Source organism: Pyrus communis, chromosome 5 (genome assembly GCF_041283825.1).
Source record: "Pyrus communis isolate YQ-2024b chromosome 5, ASM4128382v1, whole genome shotgun sequence".
Classification (NCBI taxonomy): Eukaryota; Viridiplantae; Streptophyta; class Magnoliopsida; order Rosales; family Rosaceae; genus Pyrus; species Pyrus communis.
In genome coordinates, this window is record NC_142569.1 from 5,603,861 (window position 1) to 5,615,838 (window position 11,978).

The 11,978-nt window shown below is 37.1% G+C and overlaps 1 protein-coding gene across 1 annotated transcript; it reads right to left on the reverse strand.

Annotated features, from left to right (window-relative positions):
* Positions 1 to 4,778: 4,778 nt before the first annotated feature.
* Positions 4,779 to 6,549, reverse strand: LOC137725740 (monolignol oxidoreductase AtBBE-like 15). The gene has a single exon (XM_068464513.2). It carries the CDS (start codon positions 6,493 to 6,495, stop codon positions 4,909 to 4,911), a length of 1,587 nt encoding a protein of 528 aa, XP_068320614.1. The 5' UTR covers positions 6,496 to 6,549; the 3' UTR covers positions 4,779 to 4,908.
* Between the last annotated feature and the right edge of the window lie 5,429 nt (positions 6,550 to 11,978).

An 11,978-nucleotide genomic window follows, 5' to 3' on the forward strand; every position in this document is an offset into this window, starting at 1 on the left:
AAAATTTGCAATCACCATGATCGTACTCCAATATTAGACGATATCATTTGCATAGAATAATATGCAGAGTAATCAAACCCTAATCAGGTAAATTCAAGCTTATTTGAATTGATTTTGGGGAAAAAATGGCCACCACAGTCGGGATTTCAAATTCAAAGAATAAAGGAATTTCAATTCAGAGAGTGCAAAATTTCAATTCATCTACATTTCAGTTCCTTTGCAGAAGATAGCAAGAATTTATGAGGGCAGGTGCGAATGAACTCCAAAGAAAAATAGTTAGGAATGATAATTAATTTAATTTAATGTGTGAAGAATCGTAATATTGAAGTGAAAAATAGTAGGAATGATAATTAATTTAACTAGTGCTTAGTTGGGCTTATCATCGATAATTATTTTCGAAGGTAAATAGTTTGGGAGTGGGGTGTTACAGCTTACGCATATTATGCCATTTGTATATATGTTTATATATTTGGAAATATTATGATATGGTTGAATTTTAGATTTACATTATGGTATATCCATATGTATGTTACTTGCACATAATTAAAGGTGAACACTCTGAAGTGTAAAGGTGAACGCAGGACGCACAGGTAAGTTCAGGTGAGTTTATGGTATTAGTTGAAATGATGGAGTTATGGCATAACTACATGTAAGTTTTAGGCAACTCCGACCTTGTTGTATAGGTTGCAATAATAAGAAACTCCGACACTGTCATACAGGTTGCCCATGAGTTGTATATGTTACAATAGATGCAGTTAGAGCTCATAACCTTGCACCCCGGTGTTAGTGTTCCCGCCCATAGCCAGGGCATAGTCCTTCACGTGATGTTCACCTCCCGCGCCTTACGCTCACCTTGGATCCAAGGTAGGTGCACAGTCCTGTCGTACAGACCACTATAGGTGGTTTCGACTCGTAGGTGACCTACGATTATTTGCACAGTCTTCATGTGATCGTAACACTTGAGCGTACTTATTTACACCCAGTCCTGTCGTACAAACCACTATAGGTGGTTCCGACTCGTGTGCAGGGATATGTGATGAACTATGGGTTTAGTCGTACAGGCCACAAGATGTGGATCCGGCTGACATATTACTTGGATATGTGATGACATGTGGATAAGTCGTACATGTCACTATAGGTGACTCCGACTTATGAGCTAGCATTAATTGATGAGATATAGATAAGTCGTACGAGTCATTATAAGTGACTCCGACTTATGAGCTAGCATTGATTGATGAGATATGGATAAGTGGTGCAAGTCACATTGGGTGACTCCGACTTACGTGTTAATATAGACTGTTGAGCACATGATTAGTTATAATGCTGATGAGATGCTATGTCATGGTATATTTATGAAATTACTGTGGATACATTTTGATTCCACTTAGATACGTGATATGATTTGGTGAAAACTATACAAGTTTTAAGGTGATGGGTTAATTCCTTGGTAATTGAAATTTGGTTTGAAAAGTTTTGTTTCACTCACTCACATTTTCTATTTTTGCACCCCTCCAGGTTCTAACAGCAGAGTGTCCGTATCGACGATGATTCTTGGCACTTTTCAGTTCAGGTGTCTTCTTATGATGGTATAATCATTACCTTACCTTACTGTACTTTACTTATGCTCTGTATCGCGTGTGTAATGGGTTCATTCCCGCTCACAGCGCATTCTGGTATTTATTCACTCTTAGGTTCAAATGAATTCATATTTTTTTATCATCATCACACTTTTTAGCTTCGTCACCTTCCGGGTGTTGGCCAGCATAACTTGATTCGGAGTTCTAGTGGATATTTTGGGTCGGGGTGTGTCAAATGTGACTTCATTAATAACCCAACAACTTTACAAAATAGGAGGCTCAATTACAAGACTAGCACAAAATAAAAATAAGGCATCCAAGCAAAACAAATCCCAAACAGGAAAACAAAAAAAGACAACAAGTCGAAGCAACTAGCTCCATAACTACCATCAACCGGAATCCACCATCCTACACCTCCATCCTCGGCAAATACCAGAGATCTAGCCAACCAATGTCCCATAAGTGGTGGAAAAGAGAGCTCCAACTTGCCTCCATCAAGCACCAACTAGATCTGAGCCACATATTAAAGGAAACTAGAGGGAAAGAGATCCCACCAGTAACAATGCGAATAAAGGCATACACATGGAAGATGGTGGTGTTTCCATCGAAGCCTTAGCTATACGCACCTTTTAAGAAGTCGTGACAAGTCGAGTGAAGAAAAGTGGCTTGCAAAGCCCAAATTGAGTGAGATAGAGGAATGACAGAGCAAAGGATTGATGGATAGGATGGTGAAGCAAGAGAAATAAGGATGTGAAGGGGAAACTGAGATTTGAATAAGAGGGGACCAGAGCTAGGAGTGCAAGTAGATTGGGCCGAAACAACGGGGACAAAACATAGGCCAACGATCATGCAAAAAAAAAAAAAAGGAAAAAAAAAGAGAAACGGGAGACAGCCACCGACCCTGGACACAGCCAGGGCCGGGGACGGAAGAGGGATGAAGCAGTTAAAAAAAAACTCTCACAAGGGGAGAAGGAACTCTCACGAATGGAGAGGAGGAACTCTCACAAAGAGGAGAGAAGTCATGGAATAACTTTGGATAACCTTTAACTCTCTTTATTTGAGATGATCTAAGTAACCTTTGGCTCCTTCCTTTTTTATTGGAACCGGATCCCCTCTGAATCCTTTAAAACTAGGCCCATTAATTAATGAATCCAGACCGTTGAAATTTGATCCAATAGCTACAAACAAGGGGGCTCTCAAAAGTTATAATAATTGTAGCTATTTGATCAAATTTCAACGGTCCGGATTTATTGAGTAGTGAGCTCAATTTTGATGAATTCGGAGGTGATCCAATTCCTTTTTTATTAACCCTTCCATAGATTGAAGCTCAATTATTTGACTCCCAACTACTTCAATAATTTTAAGCTTGTGGCTCCCAACCCTTTTCATAGATTTAACCTCAATTATTTGACCCCCCAACAACTTTAATTATTTTAAGGTTGTGGCCCCAAACATTGAGGATATGTGTCTCCACGTACTCCTCTCCATCGTGCATGAACAAGGGTTTACTGTTGGAGATTAAAATCAGGGCAGATATAACATCGTATCAGATTACTTTCGAAATTATGCACAGAAAAATAAAATAAAATAAAAGACTGATTAGCAGAGATTAGTCTAAATTGCTTTCGAAATTGAGAATGGGACAGTGTCTACGGAGACTTACTTTTTCTTATTTTATTATTTGATGGAATATTGGGATTGAATTAGTTACAATAATTAACATTATATTTTATTTAGAGAATGGTTATTTAGCAATAAAGCATGAGTTTATTTGATTTTGCATGACGCGGGCTTTGGGTTTTAAGCAACATGTTTCACGAGCTTTAAAGCAGACCTCACTCAGTTCACTTTTTTGAAGACTCTCCCAAACTTAAGACTGAATCTCCTCTCCTAAGTCCTCCCTCTCGTCTTATTTAATTTCCATATCCACTATCCAGTGACATTCCTTGTTATTTGTTAATTTCGTATTTTGTCCAACCAGCAGCCGACCGACAAGTCCAGGTGCAATGATACAAGTTACACCATATGTTCCACATTTACATAAGCAGAGTTTAGCCAAGTCAGCTGATATTCCTTCTAGTTTTGTTCCTATTCTGCAGCAGGTATTCTCTCCCCTCTTAATCTTTCTCCACTTCTCTCCTATTCTATTTGAATGGTTACGGTTAAACATTCTGTATTGATTTTTTTATAAAGACAATAAGACAAAAAACAATATGTGAGAGGAGGGGAGGGAAGGGAAGGGAATGCAAATAGGAGGGGAGAAAATCCTATTTCAAACTGCTTACTCTTTTGCAATATCTTTTACTGGTAAAATGTAATAGATTCACCCTACTATAAGTTTATTGTTTTGGGAAATGGTTTATGCATGTCTTTTAGCAAACACTAATCTTCATCAAAGATAGAATCTCTTATTCATTATTTAAAGTTTTATTTATAACACATTAAATTCGGATAGCAACTTTGGGGTTCCTTATTAGCTCTATTTGCATCCCGAAAGGAATAGTGTTGGGCTGATCATATTGTCTGGTGTAACTATGTATTGGATCTTTAGATTCGTGTTGTTGAACCTGAGGTTTGCTTTCACTGCAAATGCTTCTACTAGCTGCTTAATATATACTTCAATTTCTCTCTTAAAATCTACCAAGAATTAGTAACAGAAAGCAAATCGCAGAGTGGTAAATTTTCATATAGAATACGATTTTCCTCTTTAACTCACTATGTCCTAAATTCAAACTCTCTCATCTCCTCTTACTCTAACTTAGAATAGTAATATTACTTGTAACAAAAGAAAAAAATAAAGAAAAGTAACTACAAGTAAATTAAGGAAGAGGATCCTCTCCTGAGCTCAGGATGGGAAACCTCCTAACCAATTCATTTAGACTGTTCAAATTTAATCCAACGGCTCCAAATAAGGAACCTTCTAAAAGTTATAATAATTGTAATCGTTGGATTAAATTTGAACGTTCCGTATGGTTTGGTCAGGAGGATTCTCATCTTGAGCTCAGGAGAGGATCCTCTTCTGTAAATTAAAGCATACAGAAACTGAAATCTCCCATTTCTTCATTAATGATCAGTCTGAAAAGGACAACTCAAAAGTTGTTACAACCCTTTGAATCAATTAAGCAAAACTCAAAAGTTTTTTTCTTTTTTTTTTCCTGACAAAAAAAAAAAGAAAAGAAAAGAAAACTTAAGCAAAGCAGATTATTATTCTTTAAACTATTTTATTTCATTCTATAAATTTGGTTAAACAGTAAGCTTAAACAAAACACACTAATCACTCGGCCGAAGCCTTAACCTTCTGCAAAAAACAATCTATAGCTCCTAGCGATCTCTAGTAACGGCCTCGTGGAAGAGGAGGGATGCTCTGCTCATGCCGGAAGAAGTTTTGAGGATCGGCTTTGGTCTTTATTTTAACCAGTCTATTAAAATTGTCCTTGAAATACCTGTAACCCCAAGAACTTGCTTGAATGAAACTTGAGCTACTCTTCTTGTTAGTCCCCAAATCAAGATCCCTATAATTCACATATGCCTGCCTTGGAAACTTTGTGACATAAGAACCCATGTAATTGTAAAGCTTCCTAATCCAATCCATGTGCTGTGCCTCGTTACCTCCATCTTGCCATAAAGTCACGTACTGAATTTTGAAGAGAACATTTCTGTGAGGAAAAGGTATTGCGCTTTCGGAAATCCTGCTCATCATTCCGCCATACGGATTGAAAATCATCAGAGGAGAGGATTCTTGTAGTATCATCTTCCACAGCCCCTCAAGCCCCTTTTCTGGAATCGGGGTCTTGACAAAGTCTGATTTGGCTTTGAAGTAGCCCTTCGGCGTGGAGGATTTTCCTTGAAGCAAAAATTCAGGAGGAGTTGTACTTGGGTAACCTGCTATGTACATCACAGATTTGATCCAGCTCATTTCGGTACAATCCTTTCGTGTCAAACCCAATTCGGGGAAGCTTTTTTGCATGACATTGAGTAATCTATCAACACCTCCAAGAAATTGAGCTTCGTAAAGAGTTGTGACAGATGTATTGCCGGTTTTGCTGATGATAACTCTGATGAAGAGATCATCATCAATCAGTGGAGCTACTTGTTGCCATCTGTAGAGGAGCTTCGTGGCGCCTTGTTCCAAGGTCTTTGGAACCGTAAAACCAGTCACGGTTGCTGGAACTGGAACCAACTTTACTTTCCACCAAAGGATGATACCGAAACTTGCTCCTCCACCTCCTCTAATTGCCCAAAACAGATCCTCTCCCATTGCCTTTCGATCAAGAATCTTCCCGTTAAAGTTTATGATTCGAGCATCCACAGCGTTATCAGCACCAAGGCCATATTTCCTCAACATGGAGCCATATGCACCACCAGTTATGTGCCCACCAACGCCTAGACTCGTGCAGAGTCCGGCAGGAAAGCCAAGAGTCTTGCTTTTCTCTGCAATTCTGTAGTAGAATTCGCCAATGGTGGCACCGGCTTGAACCCATGCAGTGTTGGATTTGATATCAACACTGATGGTTCGAAGCTTTGCGAGGTCTAAGACAAGGAAAGGCGTTTCAATTTGGGAGACATAGGAGAGGCCTTCGTAATCATGGCCTCCACTTCGGACCCTGAGATGGATTCGAAGCTTTTTCGCGCAAATGACAGCAGCTTGCACATGAGAATCATGCACCGGTGTGAAAATAAACTCCGGCTTTGGCACTGAGGAGACCAAGTACCGGAGGTTTTGTGCAGTAGACTCAAGAACAGTGGTGAAGCTAGAATTTTTCGGAGTGAGAAAGTCTGAAGAGAATGGAATGGTAGTCTTAGAATAACGTGAGAGGCATTGGATAAAATTTTCTTGTGTTGAAGGTGGAGGATGCGCCCAGGAAGCTGATAGCACAAGGAAAAGATAAAGAGAGAAAATTGAAAACGTTGGAAGCATTATGTTGGCTGGTTTAAAGGCTCTTTGGTGGTGCTGAGGAAATAGACTAGTGTCTTGTGTAGCTTTATAGAAGCTCGAAGGTCTAGTAGCGACGCCAACGTATGCATTTTATTTTTTTTTTGGGAAAAGATACCAACGTAAGTTTGAGCTAATGCAAACATCACTTTTTGAACTTGAGATACTTTATTGATATATTAGAAATTTTCTGTGCAAGGCGTCCATCCTGTATTAAGAGGCAATAGGCAATTCAATCCCTCAAGTAAATAGTAAATGTCTTTAATGAACCGTTATTGTCCAAGTGCATCTCTATCCTTAAACTGAATAACCCAGATAATTCGTATTAAAATAATAATATTATTTTAATAAAATAATAATAAATAATTTTTATTTTTAAATTCGGAGAATAATAAAAAATTGGATGACAGTATTTGAAAAATATTGAAATAAGGTGTAAGGTGGAAGAACATAGTTAAATATTTATAGAAAGAAATTATAATTTTTTTATACTCTTTTGTATTTTTAATTAATTAATTAATAATTATTTGTATTTTAATTAATTTTTATAATTTTTTAATAGTGACTGTCGTCAATGTGAAGTCAGCGTGATAGCACACAACCCAAGGGTTAAGTTAGGCAATTCTGGCCTAGAGGACTAACTGGGCTCCCCCATAAGGCAGTAGACTTGGGAGGGCTGGAGGAGATTTTGGAGAGAGGAGGGGGGGGGGGGGTGGGGGAGGAGGATTTAATCCACTTTCTCTTGGGAGATAGTATCATGCTGAAAGTGTTCTAAGGTACAAATTTGTATCAATAATAGCGATACTGTGTCAATAAAAATCTTTTTGACATGTTATTCATAATTGACGGCATCAAACACCTTACTGATAAAAAATTTGTTCAAGAGAACAAGAAGTTGATCCCTCGCCTAATAGCTCAAAGTTTTGGGGTCCATTGTATACTTCCCCAAGTGCAGGTTTATTAGCTCGTTTTCCCACAACTTAAGCTTTCTGGGTTCACTTATCATTTGTCAATGTGGTGTTTACTCCGAAGCACTACAGAAAAACCCGTTTAGATCATCTTGGTCAATGACTCACATCATGCGCTCCCCTTCCACGGTCAAGTGTCAACCAAAGCCACGGTCCATATCATTCGCTCATCGCGGCGTGGTGAACGGTGCATGTATGCAGTATGCTGTATAAATAAGACTCCAAAACTCGATGTGAAGTGGAATATAGACTTTGATATATCTGACCCTCATTTTTCCACCACCAATACATGCATGATTAGGCCTGTCAACATTTCCAGCCTTATGGGTTTAGTCAAAAAGTCAGTTTTGAGTAATCAAATTAGGCTAATTCCAACTTAATTATTTCCGTGTGGTTTTCAGGGTCTAGATATCCAACTGAGGAATCTTCTTTCAACCATTAGAATTCTAAAAATCCAACTGAGGAAATAAAAAGGCTTTACATTTAGAATTAAAAAAAAATGAAAAAAATGCTTTGCTGCAATCACAAAAAACAATCATGCATATGCGTTTTATTGTGAATACGATGTCCACTGATTCTGTTATCTCTAATAATTATTTAACCTTTTAAAATTATCATTCTACTAAAAAATAAAGATAAAAAAACAGGCCCACACTGCCCAACTACCATCTGCAATAGGTTTCAAGCCTCTTTGAGGCATTTCAGCACACACTTTCCGCCGACTTGGTGAGAACCGTCAACTTAGGAGAAACCGGTGACCAACTTGAATAGGTAAGTGGATATTTCACTGAGCACAATTTTTGAGTCGTGGAAAGACGAAAGCTTTTTTGAATTTTAGCTGTATAAATTTGTAATTAAGTTTTACTTATGCTTTAGGATTTGATATTTTCTTATACGCGTGGTGCTTTTTACACTTTTTTTTTTCTCTCTTTCTTTTTTTTTTTTTTTTTTTTTTTTTTTTTTTTTTTTCCTAATTTCTTATTTCTTTATGACTTCTAATTCTCTTTTAATTTATTGAAAACACTTGAAAGTCAAGAAGGAGTGCATAAATTGAAATAAAAAGAAAATACGTCTTTTTTAAACCACGGCAGTATGTTACAGATTGTTTTTTTTTTTTTTGTTTTTTTTTTTTTATAAGAAATAAAGAAAATTTAAGATAATACCTATAGATGGTGGATTGGTCCTGTGGTTAAAGGGGTGGGGAATAAGCCAAGTCTTACAATTGGCTAGCAATAAATGTGTTCAAATTCGCTTTTGGTAAGAATCGAACCTAAGACCTCTTACTTTCAAATAAAGAAGAATATCATTACATCGTAGTATATTGTTATTTTGATCTTTACATCAATAAGACAAGTCCATTGTTCTCGAACGATTATAATTAAGTGACAAAATTGCCCTTCTGTCCTTAACGAGTGAAATACTAGAAACCCTAAGTCGAACATGATTGAAGTTTTGGTAAGAATCGAACTTAAGACCTCTTACTTTCAAATAAAGAAGAATATCATTACGCCGTAGTACATTGTTATTTTGATCTTTACATCAATAAGACAAGTCCATTGTTCTCGAACGATTATAATTAAGTGACAAAATTGCCCTTCTGTCCTTAACGAGTGAAAAACTAGGAACCCTAAGTCGAACATGATTGAAGTTTTTGTTGCATGGCAGTTTGTAGATTCAGATTTTACGTTGCAGTTTTTGTTTTGTTATTGTCAAAATAGTTACATTCAATAGATTTAAGTATGATGGTTTTGTTAAGTTTGTTGGCCACGGCTTTGTGTCAATTCTTTTGCATTTAAATTTGTATTCCCCTTTTTAAATACGTACACATAGGGTTAGAATATGATGACACATGTTTTTGACACACAATTTGTTACCAATTTTGTAGGGCCCTCTTTCTGATCAATTTCGATAATTCGAATAGTCTTTTATTTCAATTCATCATTAATAAATCATCCCTACAAACTTACTTTGGGCTACGGGCGGTGAGACCAAGAGACTTTGACAATTTTATTCAATCTATATAAAATCTTCTAACAGAGACTTTCAATTTCCTTCTCACTTTTGGTTTGAAATTTTATATGATTTTAGTTTTGGGACTTGTCAATAGCCTTTATTCTTTATTGACCTTTTACGTCAAATAAGGCAAGTCCATCCATGGTTCTCGAACCCTTATAATTGAGCGACAAATTACAATGAGTGAAATGCTAGAAACTCTAAGTCCAACATGATTGAAGTTTCTGTTGCATCGCAGTTTGTAAATTTAGACTTTACTTTGCAGTTTTTATTTTGTTATTGTCAAATTAGTTACATTTAATAGATTGTAGTATGATGATTATTACTGGTGAAGCCAAGAATGTTGGGACAGGAGTGAAGCGTAAATTTTTTTTTTTTTTAAAAGTAGACAATCCAACCTTTTTAGAGTAGACAATTTTAATATCATTCATAATGTATTAATACAAATAAGTTACATAGTAGATAATATTAATGTCGTTTATAATTTATCTATGAGGCTACTGCTTCGTGCATTTGCTGGTTCTCCAGTTATATAACATAGTAAAATGGCATCTGAAAACCTTAATCCTCATAACACAATAACGCCCTTCGTCCTCTAAAAACCTTACTCCTAATAACAAAATCCTCATTACCTATGTCTTGGAGGTGGCAAAATAAATTCTAACACTATTAAGGAGATATATCTCTTTCAAGATTTTAGGCTCACAAGTTGGATTCTCTTCAAATTTACTTGGCCGCTATGTATGCTTCTGCCGCTAAAGACCGTTTGGAGCAAACTTCTCTGCTTCCCCACCCCCCCCCCCCCACCACCCCCCCCACCCCCCCCCACCGTTTGGAGCAAACTTCTCTGCTCCCCCCCCCCCTTTTCATAAAACATCTTTACAGCCTTTTCTTTTTCATTCAACAAGCGTTGCAAAATGGGCAAACCAAAAGCAAGTGTCTTTCCAGACGCTATTTCGGCAGCACTAACAACGTCCTGTCATATATAAACTAATTTAATGAGTACCAAACAAGAAATGATCATTGCCTATCAAAGATCGTGCACAATAACCTTAACCAACCTTCCCTTGATGAGCAGCAGCAGGAATACATGCTTTCTGTATTGGCGTTGGGTTCTTGAACCCGAGCCTATATGTTGATGTCATGATCAGATGATGGAGTCTCAACTCATGCCTGTATATTGATTCCATGATCGGTGGTGGCTGTTTGTTCCTTCTGGTTTTTTTGTCGCTGCTTGTTTGTTCCTTTTACTTTACAACAAAACGACGCCGTTCTCATTTATTTTTAATCTCAGGTTTAAAACTATGGCTTGGGTGTTTTAAAAAAATAAAATAAAACACAGCCACAATAGCGCAACGCACAAGTTGCAGCCTGCAGAATTCGGCAAGTTCAGAGGATCAGAGGGAAGGAATTCTCAATCTTTGCGGTGATTGCTGAAGACCGGAGGGGCGACCGCGTCTTCTTGCACCTCTGTAACCTTGCCAGAGATGATTGTAGAATATCAGTTTTATGAAGTTTATTGGCTAAGGCAGTGTGCCAAATCTTTTGCATTTAAATTCTTATTCCCTGTTTTGTTAGTTAGAGTAGTTTAAATACACACACACACACACACACACACACATATAGAATTAGGATTCGAGGATACAAACTTTTGACACACATTTTTCTATTTAATTTTTATTTTAAAAGGGGGGACAACTAGTGGCAAACCACGGTTATCTACCCCTTCTGGGGGTTGGGAAGACTCACAAAGGCATTTCAGCCTTTCCCTGGCCACAAGTCTGGCTTCCATGGTTTCGAACCTGAGACCTCCAATTTTTAGTTTCAAGGAAGCCTCACAATCTGCTCTTTACCATTGAGTCATTAGCTCGTGGTTCACATTTTGCTATTTTATAGGGCCGTCTTTGTAATAAATTTCAACGATATTAACCATCTATATTTCAATTCATATTGTAAAAAACTAGATAAACCCAAAACTATTAAGACATTCATTTGTAGTAAAAAAAAAATGGATGAATACGGTTTTACATAGAAATACTAAATTTAATCCAATCGTCATATGACTTCGGATTTGGATGATTTTTGGAAGAGATGATATTTGAGGGAAGATTAAAAGATAGACAGTTGAATATTTAAAATACAATTATGGAGTGGACCTCACAAAACGTGTGTAAAAAATATGTGTTTTCCACCCTCTCCATTGTATGGATAATATTGTTTCTTAAAAAAAAAAAAGAAAAAAAGTGTTTTCAAATCCTAACCCCTATAGAGTTATATAATTATTCTTTTGAAAATTAATAATGAAAGAAATGAAATGAGTACATGTGACATCCCACATCGCCCAAGGGAGTGATCCTTATATGTATATTCTCATCCCTACCTAGTATGAGGCCTTTTGGGAGCTCACTGACTTCGAGTTCCGTCGGAACTCCGAAGTTAAGCGAGAAGGGGGTTAGGGTAATCCCATGATGGGTGACCCAATGAGAA